This window comes from Danio rerio, chromosome 6, assembly GCF_052040795.2.
Source record: "Danio rerio strain M-AB ecotype USA chromosome 6, GRCz13ab, whole genome shotgun sequence".
NCBI classification, from domain to species: Eukaryota; Metazoa; Chordata; class Actinopteri; order Cypriniformes; family Danionidae; genus Danio; species Danio rerio.
Genome location: NC_141026.1, coordinates 55,187,749 through 55,206,691, shown reverse-complemented (window position 1 = coordinate 55,206,691; position 18,943 = coordinate 55,187,749). Strand labels below are relative to the sequence as shown.

Sequence of the window (18,943 nt, the reverse complement as noted above, 5' to 3'; positions counted from 1 at the left end):
ATGTGAATAAAATTATGTTTTCATTAAAATAGCGAAAGCCTTTGTACATTTTACTTTTTACAGTACTGTAAAATACTCAAAAATTTCTCTGTCAGTGTTTCCAAACAATTATATTTGATTTACCAAAGTCACACAAGTGGCAATTTTACATCTCACATCCAGTACTAAGAGATCCATCCATATTGACGCATCCATATTCAAGCTTTTTCTTCAAAAATGCATAAATGTCAAATAAAATCATTGATTTTTGTTCTATAGTGGGACGACTCTTATCCTTTTGATTAGCATTGTTTCTTTTGGGTTGTGCAATTTAATTCACAGAATTTCTTCAAGGTATGTTGTATACTGTAAACTCGCTAACTTTTTTTGGTCACATCCATAACGCATGTTTATTTTCCTCATTTAAAATACACTCACTGGCCACTTTATTGGGTACTCCTGTCCAAATGTTGGTTAATGCAAATTTCTAATCACTGGTTTGAGCTGATAGAAAGGCAACAGTTACTCAAATAACCACTTGCTACAACCAAGGTATGCAGGAGAGCATCTCTAAATCCACAACACGTCCAACCTTGAGGTGGATGGGCTACAGCAGCAGAAGATCACACCAGGTGCCACTCCTGACAGCTAAGAACGGGAAACTGAGGCTAAAGTTCACACAGGCTCACTAAAATTGGACAATAGAAGATTGGAAAACGTTGACTGGTCTGATGAGTCTCGATTTCTGCTGCAACATTTGGATGGTAGGGTCAGAATTTGGTGCTATTATCATGAAAGCATGGATCCAACCTGCTTAGTATAAACAGTTCAGGCTGGTGGTGGTGGTGTAATGGTGTGGGGTATATTTTCTTGGCACACTTTGGGCCTATTAATACCAATTAAGCTTCGTGTCAACACCACAGCCTACCTGAGTATTGTTGCTGACCATGTCCATCCCTTTATGACCACAGTATACCCATCTTCTGATGGCTACATAGGAGGATAATGTGCCATGTCATAAAGCGTGAATCATTTCAGACTGGTTTCTTGAACATGATAATGAGTTCACTGTACTCAAATGGCCTCCACAGTCACCAGAACTCAATCCAATAGAGCAGCATTCGGATGTGGTGCAATGGGAGATTCGCATCATGGATCGCATCACGTGCAGCTGACAAATCTGCAACTGCAGTTTGGAACACAATCTCTGAGAAATATTTCCCGTACCTTGTTAAATTCATGCCACAAGGGTTTAAGGCAGTTCTGAAGGCAAAAGACGGTCCAACACGGAACTAGTAAGGTGTACCTAATAAAGTGGCCGGTGAGTGTATGTTTACAGATTGATATTTTTCTGATCCCATAACTCTATGGTGAGTAGTTTTGGAAAATATAAGCAGATGTTTCAATATTATATCGAAATGTACTTTCTCCGTGTATTATTGTTTTAAGTATTCACTTCAAATGACACATCCATAATGCTGGAACTGCTCATCAGTCTTATTTGAAAGTAGACTAGACTCAAGACTTTCCTCGATTATCAGACTGTAAATAAACACATGCTTCACGAGAGCGTCTGGTTTCCCTTGCAGACGGTTGTTGTTGCGAACCATTTGTGTTAAATATATCATTGACAACTGGGCGTCTCAATGGCCCTACTGTTTTACACACTCTCCTGCTGCTCTCAGCATTCGGTGGTCTAGAAACATCAATCATACAATAAACAGTGCAACGGTTAATGTTATTGGGCCTCCGTCTTTCCAGGGAACGTGAAAGACTCTTCGCTGAAGAGTGAGAACATCTGCTGGCCTAAAATTACACCTGATAGCCCTCAGCTCGTTGTCGTTGAAAACCGACGACTTAATAGGTTGCATAAATGGAAATTTGGTCTCATGGCATACCAGTGCCAGTCACTAAATCTTGCTGAATTTTTAGTTGACGTTTCTTTAGGTTGCTGCTTTTTTAAGTGCAGCAGAATCTGGCTGATTTTGTGCAGTGAACTAAGGGTTTGATGGTGATGATGAAATTTTACTTTCCATCAGATTTAAGGTCCAGGGCATGAGAATGATGTACTTAAAATACACATACACTGAAAAAATGATTAATTGGATTTACTTTTTAACTTTTTTTTTATTTACATGGTTGCGAACAGTTTATATGGGCTGAATTTAAATAAACAAATTAAGTTGAACATACTAAATTTAATTATTTTGTTTAACCAGTTAAACTCTGCTGTTATTTTGGGATTTCCGCCTGGATTTTGCCTACCCAAATTTAAAAGCTTTCCAAATTCACATTCAGAGGTGTAAATGCAAAAATTTGGTCTTATTTAAAAGAAAACCCTTTGAACTTTCATAAAACACTATTGAAAGTGTTTAAAATAACTGTATATGTCGTCTGTATTAAAATAAACACCTAAATAAAGAGGCGCTTTTTGTATTTTCCAACATTCTTTAAAATACCTTCTTTAGTGTTGAACAGAAGTAAGACACTCAAACAGGTTTGAAACCACTTGAGGAGTAGTCAGTGGTGAATAAATGTAATTTTTTTATTAACTTAACCTTTTTTTTATTATCTTTTTATTTTCTCGATTAGTCTTACACTTGCATCAGATACATGTCAGAGATCATACATCTGAATACACTCAAATATAAACACAAATTTTGCATATCCACTTTCTTTTCCAGCAATATTTACTTTCCTCTGTGCGCATGTAAACCTGTGTTAACCACAAGAATAAAAAGAAAGGAATATAAATAAATAAATAAACATTAAGGTTAAGGGGAGAAAAAAAAAAAAAAAATATATATATATATATATATATATATATATATATATATATATAATTATATAGACTAACCCTTTAAGGGGCTTTAACACCCTTTTCAGCTAAAATTAATAGTTTTAATCTTTTCGTTTACTCTCCTTTTGTTTTTAAATATGTATAATATCATTTTTTGCTATTCTAGTTATTATTCATGGCATTTCATTTTTAAATACTTTATTTTTATTTTTTGTCAGCAACTGGGTGTTGGACAACTGGCACGAAGAACTGTGGGATATCGACTGCTTCCACCATGGAACCTGCCAGATCCGAAATGAGTATCCTACCCAATGGAAAAGGCCATGACTTGGGGGAGGAAATGTGTGTGCCGATGAAGACCATGATGGAGGAAGAACAGTAAGCACTTTTTTGCATCACTTTAATGATTGGGTTTCATCTGCACTCAGTGGTTTTAAGTGCCATGCATCTGTGAGATCCAGTGGTGGAATAAGTACTGAAAGGTCATACTCAAGTAAAAGTTATTTGATTACTTTAGTGAAGTATGAGTAAAAGTAACCCATCTGAATGTACACAAGGGTAGTGAGTAGTAAATTGCTTTCAAAATAATTCCACCATATACCCTGCAAACTAAAAATGGTGGTATTTTCTTTTAAAGGTGCTTCTAAGTGCAAGTTAAATTGTTTGCCATTCATGTACTATATTTTAAAATGTGAGATTAATTTATTGTGAGAACACATTACATTAATATATACACCTATAATAACCTGACAGAAATCAGGAGGAAGTGTTTACATGCGGAGTAAAATCTGTAAACCCAAAAAATGAACAAAAAGCAGCAAAATTCTAGCTGTGAGTACATTCATTCATTCATTCATTTTCTTTCGGCTTAGTCCCTTATTTATCAGGGGTCACCACAGCAGAATGAACCACCAACTATTCTAGCATATGTTTTGCACAGTGGATGGCCTTCCACCCACAACCCAGTATTAGGAAACATCTGTACACATTCATTCACACACACACACACACACACTCCTACACTATGGCCAATTTTGTTTACTCAATTCACCTGTAGTGGATGTCTTAGGACTTTGGGGGAGAACATGCAAACCACACAGAAATGCCAACTGGCCCAGCCAGGACTTGAACCAGCGACCTTCTTGCTGTGAGGCGACAGTGCTAACCACATATTTAACTGAGGCATATTTAAATGTCAATGTTAATATGTTCTAAATCACATAATTGGTAAAAAAAAAAATTGTCAATTAACCCATTTTATCAATTATAAATGAATAGCAATGTTTTTCATGTGTGTTGGTGCGATACTTTGTAGGGTGCAATTTACCATAATTGCCTCTACAGAGCTCGAAATTAACCTTTTTGCTTGGTAGCACCGGTGCTCCTAACTTTAAAAATGTAGGCGCATCAGCCAAAATTTAGTCGCACCCACCAATTATAAGCACCGTTACTACAAGTTTAATACAAACATATTAATTGTATTTGAAATCAACACTAATTAAACTAACAAGCAAAAAAATTCATATATAACGTTATATTCAAGCTTGAGGAAAATATGTCTCAACGAAATCCCGTTATCACAAGAAAATACATTTTTCTAACATAACTGAGTGACCAAAGCATACACGGAGCGCTCGCACGCACTGCTTAAATTAATGTGTTAACGGTATAACTGTGCTGTTCTCACAAGTGCTGTCTGATATTGCACTGATGCTTTTGACATGTACTGTACCTTATTATATGCATACATGTTAATAGCAATACCGTTTTTTTTATGAGTAGCGATGTTAGTTTGCTCAGTGCAAGCCTGTTTGCAATGGTGTACGTGGTGTTAAATTTGACATATAGCTGCCACTTGCACGGCGGACAGCATCTGGTGATTATATAAAGCATTAAACAAAACCTCTCGTGCTAGATGTGGCAAACAGTTACCTGAAAATTCCATCCCAAAGACTTTTCATAGCGGACTTGAAGCCAATGGAAGTCTTCTACTCTTAGAAAAGTGTAGATGGTGGATTAACATTCAGCACATGATCACTAGTAAGATATGTCATTATTTGTAACTGTAGATGCCATGGTTTCTAAAACAAAATCTGTCAGTGTTATTTTCATTTGCATCTTCAGCGCTTTACCATTTTTCGCGGTAGTAGCTTTCCCTGTCATCCGAAGCCAGAAGGCACTGAGTGATTGACAGCTGAAATTAACCAATCGTTCACGTTCAGTGCTAGAGCAGTGGTGGGCCAATAAGAAGAGCGCGAAGGAGGGGCAAGCATTATTGACTTGGATTTGTTTACTGCAGCAAGTTGACATGACAACTGTTTTAAACCATTCCTGAGCGCTGCGTTTCGCATTTCAAGTGCAGACAAAGAGCTTAGAGATGCATTCTGCGTGAATGTCTCGCGAATCCGCACATGTGGTGAACATTTTCGCACACAACAATTTTAAGCACTCGCAGAAATGCTCCCAAATATATTTTAAGGTCGCATAGATAAAATTTCGGGCGCATATGAGACCAAAATGGTCGCAATTTCGAGCCTTGCTTTAGAAGTCGCCAATGAAAACAAAACAAACACACACAAGAAATACACGTACGCCAGACATGAGGTTAGCACGGACCAACGCACATTCTCACATCAATTTCATCATGAGTAAATCCAAACGTGAGCGTGAACCTGGCGTAGGCAAAGTTTTTGTGTGTACGCAGCGTTTGAGACTCCTGGGGCCTCATGTACGAAGACTTGCGTGGAAATCTTACTAAAACATTGCGTACGCACAAAGCTGTAAATGTGCGTACGCAGAAAAAATTTCAGATGTATGAAACACTGCGTACGCCGAATCTCACGCATATTCTTTTGTACATCTGAATGAACGTGAAACTGAGCGCAACATGCACGAGCACAAAACCCCTCCCTGCCTCCTCCCCCGTATGAATATGCTAATGACTATGCTAATGGCAAAACCCAACGAAAAAGCAATGGCAAAAGCAAGCAAAAAGAGAAACTTTGAACAGAATGTGAATTGGAGGTGCTGCTTTCGGAGGTAGACCGGAGAAAAGCGGTGTTATTTGCAAGTTTGTTTTCCGGAATTAACAATAAAAGAAATAAATAGAGCGGGAGAGTTTAGCTGATGCGGTTAACACAGTTGGGTCTGAACATCGCACTGAGTGCATTAACAAAAGAAATATTGTGGTTTATATCTGTAAAATGTTGCAGGATGGTTAACAGTCTCAGTGGCGCTACTCGTAAGACCCATGTGAACAGGAATTGATGCGTTCGAGCATGAACTCGGCTCGAATCCAGCGTCTGATGAACTCTTTCTTGTTTTTTCCCCGCTACATATCAGATTTTGCCCACTATTTATCACGAGAAAGACAAGTAGGAATCATTAATAAGTTCATATCAATAAGCATCATATTTTATTTGCACATTTATTGAATGGAAATGTTTCTGATTCACGCATGCAAATTCATCTTCAGATAGGTATGTAAGATTTCCATACCATACAGTTGACCAGCTAAACATTAAAGCACAATTTGCAGCGGTCGCCTGTTTTCCCAATGTAATCTGAGCAATCTACCGCACGCACATTGCTATTAAGACACTATCTGAAGATGAATTTGCAAGCGTGAATCAGAAACATTTCCATTCAATAAATGTGCAAATAAAATATGATGCACAAACTTATTAATGATTCCTACTAGTCTTTCTCGTGATAAATAGTAGGCAAAATCTGATATGTAGCGGGGGAAAAAAAGAAGAAAGAGTTCATCAGACGCTGGATTCGAGCCGAGTTCATGCTCGAACGTGTCAAAACATGTTCACATGTGTCTTACGAGCGCGCCACTGAGACTGTTCAGAGTGCTGCAACATTTTACAGATATAATAATATTGAATGGAAATGTTACTGATTCACGCATGCAAATTCATCTTCAGATAGTGTCTTTATAGCAATGTGCGTGCGGTAGATCGCTCAGATTACATTGGGAAAACAGGCGACCGCTGCAAATTGTGCTTTAATGTTTAGCTGGTCAACTGTATGGTATGGAAACCTTATATACCTGCTGAACCCGTCTCATACAGCTGCCATTGCAAGGCTCAGACACTTTGTAGAGAGCAATTTAACACAACTGCCTCTAGGAGTCGCCAATGGAAATAAAACAGACACGCACAAAAAATGTGCGTACGCCTGCCAGAAAGCTGCCGTGAAGTTGCGCACATTCCCACGTTCAGTTCATTGTTAGTAAATCCAAACGTGAGCGATTCTGAGCGTGAAACCTGGCGTACGCAAAGTTTTTGTGCGTACGCAGCGTTGATACATGAGGCCCCTGGTGCCTCATGTACGAAGACTTGTGTTGAAATCATACTAAAACATTGCAAACGCACAAAGCTGTAAATGTGCGTACACAGTAAAAAATTCAGACGTATGAAAGACTGCGTACGCCGAATCACACGCATATTCTCTTTGTACATCCGAACGAACGTGAAACTGAGTGCAACTTGCACGAGCACAAAACCCTTCCCTGCCTCCTCCCCCATATGAATATGCTAATGACTCTACTTTGGCAAAACCCAACGAAAAAGCTATGGCAATGGAAATAAAACAGACGCACACAAGAAATGCACATACGCCAGACATGAAGTTGGCGTAAACCAACGCACATTCCCACGTTGATTTCAGCGTTAGTAAATCCAAACGTGAGGGTGAAACCTGGCGCAAAGTACGCCAGGTTGTAGCATCTTCTTGGACACTAATTTAATGCTTTCACACTACATGTTTGCTGCATTTATGAATTGTCAGTGTCTTGAGGTTGTTAAATCTGATTAAATTTTTGTGTCTGCGATTTTTGGTTGGATGGAAATCATGGGACTGATTATTCTACTTAGCCAGAGCACATACGCTCACATTTGTGCCAAACTCCAGTAAAGATACATTTCTGGCAGGAGAAAAAAGATTTTCTTGTGGTTTTCTAACCCCTCTGACCAGGAGTGCTACAATGTGTGTGACTTTGTCCTAGGATGGTATGTTCTTATTCTGTCTACATTTTACGCAATATGTTGTTCATCATTCAAATTGTGCATCACATTTTAATAAAGTAGAGACTAAAGGGACAATACAACACTAAAATATACTCAAGTAAAAGTACACAGTGTTTTTAAAGTACTTCATTCATTCATTTTCTTTTGACTTAGTCTATTATTAATCAGAGGTCGCCACAGCGCCAACTTTTACAGCATATGTTTTATGCAGCGGATGTTCTTCCCGCCGCAACCCAGAACTGGGAAACACCCATACACTCTCACATTCACACGCGGACATCTATACCGCATGTGTTTGGACTGTGGGGGAAAACCACATCAACACAGGGAGAACATGCAAACTCCACACAGAAATGCCAACTGGCCCAGCTGGGACTCGATCCAGTGACTTTCTAGCTGTGAAGCAACAGTGTTAACCACTGAGCCACTGTGCCATCCTAATGTACTTACTAAAGCATTAGAATTTCTGAGAAAAACTACAGCAGGGTTCTTACAGGTGCTGGAAATCCTGGAAAATGCTTGATTTTTTTATATAGTGTTTTTAAGGTTTGAGAAGTGCTTGGGTTTTGGACAAAGTGCTTAAACCTGCTTGAATTTAAAATTGCATTGCTTTCATAATAATTCGTTATCTTACGGAGTAGTTTTCCTTTAAGCTAAAAAATGTATTTTGCTTTCCCAGAGATGGGTTGCGGCTGGAAGGGCATCCGCTGCGTAAAAACTTGCTGGATAAGTTGGCGGTTCATTCTGCTGTGGCGACCCCGGATTAATAAAGGGACTAAGCCGACAAGAAAATGAATGAATGAATGAATGAATTTAATTTGCACATAATCAAAACAATTTGACAGGTGGGACATTTCCCATACAGTTAAAACAGTACCTTAGTCCTAACCTAAAGTAATATTGACAACAATAAAAGGTAATATTCATGAAAGCTTACAAACTGTGATTTTCATATTTGGTGACCGATTTTCACAAAAATTGAAATAGGAACTGTTCATTATTTCGCAGCAGAAATATTCTCTTAACTCTTAAGGATTTAATTTGTCTTATGAACTTTGAATAGCAGTGGAAATATCATAAACAACTGGTCATAAGAGTTTGGTACTACACCCAAACACAATCTGACTGTAAGCTCATTTTTTGAGAAATCAACTTCAGGTGGAAAGAGAACAAACTTTAAAAGTTACTTGAGCTTTTAATATATATATATATATATATATATATATATATATATATATATATATATATATATATATATATATATATATATATATATAAACAATTCACAAATAGGTCTATGCTAGAAAATTTAGCGTGCTTTGGCCCGGTTTAAGGCAACTGTACTTAGTGTGAGTACGCCCTAAGGCCCAATTCAAATTCTACCCCTTAGCCCTTTCCCTTGCCCTGTCCCAATCTTGATATCTATGCCTTTAGTGATTTGCTGAAGATAAATACCATAAAATAACACAACTGAAATAACTACAGCAGTCGTCATCATCGATCTAATATAAAGTAAGAGATCGCGATGACATAGGATGACGTGTGCAGGTGCTGTAATGGTGTCCCATTCTTAGCGGTAAATTTTGAAGCTCTTCCTCTTCAAACTCTGTTTCAAATGCCGAAGGGGAAGGGGCAAGGGTACAAAATAGAATTGGGTTCGGCTAATTTGAGTATTTTGAATTCGTTACTTTACACCACTGGTGAGATCAAGTGCATGTGTGCATTTATAAATGAAAGTGTTTGCTTTCTGCATGAAGAATGAGGCCTCTTTAAATGGTGGTTTTGCTTCTTTGGCTTTATCATCGTTGTGTTTTCTCTGCTTTCATCAGAACTGCAACCCATTAGAACATTTCATTTGTGTCCATGAGCTTCTGTTCTGAAGTCTATCAATGCAAACTTTCTTTTTTAAATCACTCTTGTCATCTGGCATGGTGTGTTGACTTGTCTAAGTGCACGTTTGCCCTCTTTTCTTGTTTTTTTTCCTGCTCGGTGATGGATCCTCAATCTGTCAACTCTCAGAAATGGTACCCATCACGACAGGTATGTCAATAACCCCCACAAAAAATGATGTTACTTACTAAGGAAGTTGGAAGTAGTTCATTAAGGCAACTTGCGAGACCATTATCGATTTAATGTCTGCTATCTTCCATTTAACAGATTTGATGATCCTGACAGCACTCTTGCGGAGAACATTGAGTTCCTGCCCAACAGCGAGAGCAAGAAGCCACGTTTCACTGATGTAAGTGTAACCTTATAAGTAACCAAATTAAATAATGAAATGTATACACTGAAATGATATACAGTTGAAGTCGAAATTATTCGTCCTCCTGTGAATTTTCATTTTCAAATATTTCACAAATGATGTTTTACATTGTTTAATTTTTCTCAGTATTTCCTACAATATTTCTTCTTCTGGAGAAAGTCTTATTTGTTTTATTTTTACAATAAAAGCAGTTTTAATTTTTTAAAAACATTTAAGGTCAACATTATTAGCCTCCTTAGGGGCTGATCACACAGAACACACTTTTTGCATTGAGAGACATATCTTTTTATTGATTTACTTCCATAATTTGCCTCCCCTTTTTTTAATGATTTACTTCCATAATTTGCCTCCCCTTTTTGCTGTTGCTCGCTGTGCTCACAGTTAAAAAAAAAGTCAACTCTGAGCGGAAAAATTGTCACTTGGGTCTTTTTCATTCTCCAATCAAAAGAAAGCAGAGGTGACTGAAGTGTTTGTGTTGTCAAGTTAGTGTCAGTGTTGTTGTTGACTCAACTATAAAATTACAGTTATTGTTCCTTTACATTAAATATATATATATATATTTTTTTATTTCAGCTAATTGCCAAGGAAATATTTCTATTAAAATATTTGCATGTTTCTATCAAATTCTGAAATGTTTAGTCTACCTTAAAACTAAAATAAAAATGTTCTAAAATGTATATAGACATGTTACAAAAATAATAAAAATGACTATGAACAACAAAAATGCTTAAACTTGAGTTTTTTTGTGTATTTTAAATCTATATTTTAAAATAAAAATATTATCTTATATTGTTATAAAATAAACAAATTTCCCTAATATTTAATTATATCAAATATTTATTTAAATTATTATTTTTTTTTTTACTTTTGCTTAACCTATTAAAGCTGTAAAACAACAAATATACAACACTGTAAAAAAAATCCATAAATGTTATTAGCTTTCTTAGTGGACAATCACACCGAAGCTATGTTTGCGTTGAGAGGCACATCTTTTGAATTACACTACTAACGGCCGCCCTGCACGACTCGCGTTTTAACCACCTGCTGCACCTCACGCTTTTCTGATTGCGTGTTGCGTGCTTAATTAAAAAAAAGTCAACTCTAAGCGGAAAAAGCACATGATGTCAATCGTGTTTTTTTCATTCTCCAATCAAATGAAAGTAGAGGCGGAGTTTCTGTTGACTTGACAGCAGTGTTTGTTTTGTCAAGATGACTACGGAGACTTTTGAAGATAGAGGAGAGACTAGAGCTGCGTCCCAAATGGCACACTAAAAACTATGCACTATGTACTTGTGCACTTACACACTCAACAGCATAATAAATGTATGTAGTGTCGTCCCAAATGGAGCACTAATGTTTTTTTACTAAGCGGAAATTTAAACCGTTTCCCTGATGACGTTTGACGATTGCCATATCAGTGAAATAATTGACCAAACAATACTTGCCATGAGTTTAACCGAATTCACCATTGGGATGCGCTATAATAACTCTCGTGGAAGAATTTTGTTTTCACCATCCAAGATAAATAATCCAACATGTGTGCCTGATAGTTTCGCCCCTTCTGCTACATGAGCAAACCTGCAGGAGTTGAGTGCATGAAGTGTCCATCATTCCACACTTCAATTTACCAAATGAATAAGTGCATCATCCGGGTAATTAAAGTGCACATATTACACTATTTACACTACAATATGGCCTGGAATAGTGCATAAGTATGCGATTTGGGACCACCTTAGTTGCTGTTTTGAATTATACAGAACTGTATGACTCGCAGATCATGAATATCACAATATTATTAAATATTATAATTATAACAATATCGAAGGCAACACTTGCGCACAATACGCAGCTGATTCAGTCGTTGCCTAGCTAAATAAAAAGCGCACCACGCTTCTTTTATTTTATCAACAAAGAGTGGTGCGCCTTGCGTATTTAGAACGGTAAAGTGCGTTCTGTGATCGACCCCTACACCGTTCAAAAGATGCACCTCTCAACGCAAAAAGCGTGTTCGATGTGATCGGCCCTTGATGCAATTTTTTTTTTCAAACCATCAATATACAATTGCTTGCCTAATTACCCTAACTTGCCTAATTAACCTAATTAAGCCTTTAAATGTCACTTTAAGCTGTATAGAAGTGTCTTGAAAAAGATCTAGTCAGATATTATGTGCTGTCATCATGACAAAGATAAAATAAATCAGTTATTAGAAATGAGTTATTAAAACTATTATGTTTAGAAATGTGTTGAGAAAAATCTGGGAAATAAATTGGGGGAATAAATGTACAACTATTCTGACTTAAACTGTATATGTTTGTTGTCATCAATCTTATTTTCTCTCTTAGTTTGATGGGAAGACGTCTTTTGGCATGTCGGTCTTCAATTTGGGCAATGCCATTATGGGCAGTGGGATTCTGGGATTGGCCTACGCTATGGCCAATACTGGCATATTGCTGTTCTTGTGAGTCAAAATCTTTCATTACCTTTTTAACGGCAGATTGACTGAGAATGTAATTGGATGTTGTGTGCTTGTCTGATGCGAAGCATCATTGAATCATCTCATAGTCATGCAAATGAATCTGTCACCTTCAGCCCTCAGTGATTCAGCCTTCTTTTTTTTTTTTACTTTACCTGAATGGCAAGCATTTGGCCACCCATTGGCGGTCTAATTGCCATGGTAATTAAAGCTTTGTTTTCCATATGTTATTTTTCCAGACATGCTCTTGAATAATTGAGTGTTCCCTTTTGGAGGCTGTTAATACCGATGAATATGGGTCAGAAAGGACTTTGTATGGAAAAGGCCCGCCCATTGCATTGTGTTAAATGACACGCAAACCACTGTTTGGCCTATTTACAAACAAAAAATAATTTAAAACTTCTGAAATATGAGCTAAAGTACTGCAAAAAAGGATAACACTTTATTTTTGATGGTCCATTCGAGTATTAGAAGATTGTGTGTGTGTGTGTGTGTGTGTGTGTGTGTGTGTGTGTGTGTGTGTGTGTGTGTGTGTGTGTGTGTGTGTGTGTGTGTGTGTGTGTGTGTGTGTGTGTGTGTGTGTGTGTGTGTGTGTGTGTGTGTGTGTGTGTGTGTATTATATATGAATATATACAAATTACAAATACAATTATATACAAATATTTTTACACATTAATACATGTATATTTAAATTTACAAATACTTACTTATGTAAATGTACAAGTTAGTGTCAATTATTAGCTGAACCATAAAATTAAATTATTTTTGTTGCTTTAATTTAAATAAACTTTAAGTAGAAAAATAATACCACTGTTCTGTCATTGGAAATCTTTAAATGAAAAAAAAGAAAAGATTGGAAAAGAGTGGAATATGGGAAATAATATAGTGGATACTTAAATCTAAAGTAAAAAGTACTGAAAGACAGTATTACAAAAGTACAAAAGTCTGTATAAGTACAGACATATTACAAAACAAATGCTACATATAATGACAATGAACAACAAAACTTGAATATTTAAAAAATCTATTTATTATTATTATTATTATTATTAATTTATTTATTTTATTATTATTATTATGTTTTTATAAAATAGACAAAATTCCTCATATTTAATTATATCAAATATTTATTTAAATAAAAAATGTTGACTTCTACTTAACCTTCTAAAGCTGTAAAACAACAAGAATATAAATATACACTACAAAAATGTCCATAATTTATCAGTTTTCTGTATATTTTAATTAGTTTTTATTTTTTCCCGCCTTTTATTTATGCTTTTGAATTACATTATGGGACCTTGATTTTTCTTTCAACAACTTTTAACCTTGAAAAGCTCGAAAAAGTGACTTGATAACATTTTTAATAGTTTAAAGTGATATATCGTCTATGTTGGTGTTGTTTATTGATTTAATACACCGCCAGACCATTTTCTGTTACTTTATAGTCTTATTTCTTTGTATATTATATTATTTTAAACTACTAAAAGGTCAATTAAAGTCACTTTGTTAAACTGTAGTGTTGAATTTTCAACATCAAAAGACGGTCAACAGAGATCAGCATCCCATAATGCAACTCACAAATGTAAATAAACAGAAAACACTTGAAACAGTTAATTAACAGATATTTTTACATTGTATATTCTGGCAAGCAGTTCTTACTAGTATATTTCCAAAGAGAAAAGGAGGAAAGTGAGCACATCTGTCCCTCCTGTTTAATCTTTATTCCCTTCCTATTTAAAATTTTCCACCAGTAAGCTCCACCCCTTTTGTCTCTCCAAGGCCCCTTAAAGGCCATGACCTGATCTGGCCACGCCCCTTTACCATCAGTCTGCCCACCTCCAAATCTAATATAGCTGTCATATTTGGTTTCTTCTGGCGGGTCGTCTTGATTTGACTGGCGAGGAGAGACGTCTAGTTCCCCAGATCCAGTCAGGTTACAGGCAACTGAATCCTGCCGATCACATTACCTCACAAGCCAAGACCAATTCCTCCAAACATAGTCTTATTTCCAGGTATAAAACGACAAATGGATCTACCTCATGGGGGTAGAAACCTCACGGATGCCTGTGAGGAGGCAGTTTAAGCAGGTCTTGTGTTTTTAAAGTGTAGTCTTCTTTACTATCTATGAAATGTAAAATTGCATACATTTTTGTTGGCTGTAAGCAGGTTATTTAAGCAGGTTTATTTAGTTTGTGAGTTTTGTGAGGTTTACCTTTGCGTGGTGTTTATACTGTATATAAAAACATTCATTAAAGTTCTGCAAAGATTTTTGCAGTCAACGACTAAATATTTTTGATCTTGCACTTAAATTCTTACTGAAGATGCATTGGTCTTGATCTTTCCAAGATGCAGAAATGCAGAAGATGGACCAAAAGTGTAATTATTGCTCTCCAGATGGCACATTTTGACCCTTTAGCATCTATTTTGTGCATAAAATGTGGATATCAATAAATAAAAATAAAACAACTCAAGTGCATTTACCTGGAAAGCCAGTTTAGTAATAAAGTATCTTAATAGATGGTTTGAAAAATATAAGAAAAACTAAAATTAAAATGAAGAAAATTATCCTAAAAAAGTATATTGAAGTAACTAAAAATATACTCCGTTTAAATAACAAAAATGCATTGATGTTGTTGGTCGTAAGCAGATGTTATTTGTAGAATCTATAAAATGTTTATGACCTTCTTATAAAGCATGCATTTACATGTGATTATGTTAAAACAACTAGACAAGAATAACAATTTTGGAAATAAATCTGAAGGAAAATGTTTTATTTCTTTTAAAAAATATTTTTTTTCTTAAGATTTTATTTTATTATGGAGTGCAGTTTGACTATTATTTGAAACATTTTTGTGAGGTTAATTTTTGTGTGTTTTTTATACTTTATATGAAGAATGTCTAAATGTTTTAATAGTGATGAAATATGTTAGTAGTTTATTTACGTTTAGCTGTAAATTGTCATAATGTTGTTCTGCATGACTTTTTGTAGTCAGTTTTAATCTTGGACTTAACTTCCTGCTGGAGATGCAGTGAAATTTCAGTTAAATTATTATTATCTGTTTTTGCACTAGGTTTGGACCAAAATTATTGAAATTTAAGTGCTGCTTTCCAGTTGGCACATTTTGATTGTTCAGCTTTAATTTGTGTGTGTTTATATATATATATATATATATATATATATATATATATATATATATATATATATATATATATATATATATATACACACAAACAGTTGAAGTCAGATTTATTAGCCCCTCCTTTAATTTTTTTTCTATTTTAAATATTTTTCAAATGATGTTTAGCAGAGCAAGGACTTTTCACAGTGTGTCTGATTATATTCTTATTTGTAAGTCTTATTTGTTTTTATTTCAGCTAGAATAAAAGCAGTTTTTAATTTTTTTAAAAACATTTTAAGGACAAATTATTAGCCCCTTTAAGCTATATATATTTTTTCGATAGTCTACAGAACAAACTATCGTTTACAATAACTTGCCTAATTACCCTAACCTGCCTAGTTATTATAATTAACCTAGTTAAGCCATTAAATGTCACTTTAAGCTGTATAGAAGTGTCTTGAAAAACATGTAGTCAAATATTATTTACTGTCATGTGTTGAAAACATGTTGAAAACTACTCTTCGTTGAACAGAAATTGGGGAAAAAATAAACAGGGGGCTAATAATTATATATATATGTATATATGTATATATATATATATATATGTATATGTATATATGTATATATGTATATATGTATATATATATATATATATATATATATATATAAATATGTATATGTATATATGTGTATATATATATATATATATATATATATATATATATATATATATACACACACACACAGTTGAAGTCAGAATTATTAGCCCCTCTGAATTATTAGCCCCCCTGTTTATTTTTCCCCAATTTCTGTTTTTCATTAATTAATTAATTTGTTTGTTTCAGTTTTTTAATCAGCTGCATAAAAATCTGTTTAAGGCCAGAAGTTTAATTTTTGTACTTTTTCAAATACCACTTATAATCTAAATTACTAAAACATTAAAAGCATTTTTTAAAATAAAGTAAAATAAATGCAGATTCATGTGTCTTTATTGTAGATGCATTATATATATGCAAATGCTGTGTTTACTTCCTGTGATCAAGACTTATTTTGCATGCTAAAGGCTTATGCAGCTTCTGAAGTGTATGAACATCCATCTCATTTAAATACAGTCGTTCCAGAGCTCGTCTCAGCGCATTGTTAATTACTTGCCATTTATCAGGTACTTATCATCCAAATGGACTTGAAATACACTGAACTCAGGGACCGTCTGCCTCCTGCAGTTAAAGGGATATTTCACCTAAAACTGAAAATGATTTTGTCACTTATTCACACTTCACTTGTCACAAACCTGAGTTTCTTTGTTCTATTAAACACAAAGGAAGATATTTTGAAGAATGTTAGAAACTGGTAACCATTGACTTCCATAGTATTGGTTTTTCATACTGGTGGCCAGATTATAACATTCTTCAAAATATCTTCTTTTGTGTTCAACAGACTAAAGCAATAAATCATTTTATAAAACTGATTTAAATCCACACGAGGGAAAGTAAATGATGAGGTAATTTAAATATTTGGGTGAACCATCCATTATCCATATCTAGAGAAAGCAGGTTAAACTTTTACAGATATTTAGAAGGACTATGGTAAAACGTTTTGCGAATATGAGCCTAAATTGCTGACAATGCATATTAATATCAGACTGAAAAAGGACAAATGTGTTTAAAAGTGTAGATAAGCTCAAATTGTTCATGCTGTTTAATATCCTTCACTTGTAAATGTTTTGATCAATACATTGTAATAATTTAGAGCCTTTGGGAAAGTATAATAAAGACTGTAAGATAGTTGTGATACAGTTGTGCTTTTCTTAACAGTTGGCAGACACAGGATTTCCATTACATTATAGCTAAAGGATGAATTGGTTAATATTGGCTACTGGTTTGTTTGATCACTGGGTTTCAAAGAATAGCTTATCAGCAGACGTACTTTTTAGCTTCCAACACAAACACTGGCCTTTTCCCAAGATTCATTCAGCAGTAAATCTTTCACAACAACACTAATATATCAGGGAAAAAATATAAAACTGTACACTTTATCATTAAATAAGGCAGAACAATTATGAATGCATTTTACTTTAAATACTAGCTATATATTTGTATTTCAGTTATTTATATGTTTGTAATCATAAATATTTGTGTAATATATTGATATAATAGAACGAGCCAAAACCATTTCAGATTCAAGGTCAGTTAAATGTCAGTTCTGTTAGTAAAAAGTGGACAGTCAAGAATGAGACGTTTCTAGATTGCTGTATAAACTATTGTCGAACTGAAATTAAATTGGTCTATTCTATAAAAGAAAATATCATAGACATCATTTTTGGTCAGAAAACAAGTTAATTATACCAAATGGTTTGATGAATTGGTCTGAAGTACATTAATCTTCTGTAAAGGAACTGCAATGTTAATCAGATGTGAAGTGATTCTGATGGCTGTATTTTGTTTAAGGTTTCTCCTGACGGCTGTAGCGGGTCTGTCCTGTTACTCCATTCACCTCCTGCTCAAGTCCTCTGGTGTTGTGGGTAAGATGAAACTCCATCCATCTATCCATCCATCCTTCCGTTCATCCATCCATCCATCCATCCATCCATCCATCCACCCATCCATTCACCCACCCATCCATCCACCCATCCATCCATCCACCCATCCATCCATCCATCCATCCACCCATTCCCCCATACATCCATCCATCCATCCATCTATCTATCCATCCATCTATCTATCTATCTATCTATCTATCTATCTATCTATCTATCTATCTATCTATCTATCTATCTATCTATCTATCTATCTATCTATCTATCTATCTATCTATCTATCTATCTATCTATCTATCTATTTATCCATCCATCCATCCATCCATCAATCCATCCATCCATCCATCCATCCATCCATCCATCCATCCATCCATCCATCCATCCATCCATCCATCCACTCATCCATCCACCCATCCATCCATCCACCCATCCATTCACCCATCCATCCATCCATCCACCCACCCATTCATTCATCCATCCATCCATTCATCCATCCATCCATCCATCCATCCATCCATCCATCCATCCATCCATCCATCCATCCATCCATCCATCCATCCACCCACCCATCCATTCACCCATCCATCCACCCATCCACCCATCCATCCATCCATCCATCCATCCAACCACCCATTCCCCCATACATCCATTCATCCATCCATCCATCTATCCATCCATCTATCTATCCAGCCATCCATCCATCCATCCATCCACCCATCCATCCACTCATCCATCCA

At 35.4% G+C, this 18,943-nt stretch overlaps 1 protein-coding gene across 2 annotated transcripts in view; it reads left to right on the top strand.

Moving 5' to 3' along the window:
- slc38a3b (solute carrier family 38 member 3b) overlaps window positions 1-18,943 on the top strand; it is a 76,908-nt gene that overhangs the window by 19,489 nt on the left and 38,476 nt on the right. Inside the window, exons 2-6 of one of the 2 annotated variants that reach the window (XM_087258194.1) lie at window positions 2,998-3,157; window positions 9,835-9,855; window positions 9,973-10,054; window positions 12,421-12,536; window positions 18,118-18,191. In XM_087258194.1, coding sequence (XP_087114320.1) covers window positions 3,054-3,157; window positions 9,835-9,855; window positions 9,973-10,054; window positions 12,421-12,536; window positions 18,118-18,191 — 397 coding nt within the window. In that variant the 5' untranslated portion in view covers window positions 2,998-3,053. The remainder of the gene's footprint in view (window positions 1-2,997; window positions 3,158-9,834; window positions 9,856-9,972; window positions 10,055-12,420; window positions 12,537-18,117; window positions 18,192-18,943) is intronic. The other variant, XM_087258195.1, reaches the window with a different exon arrangement.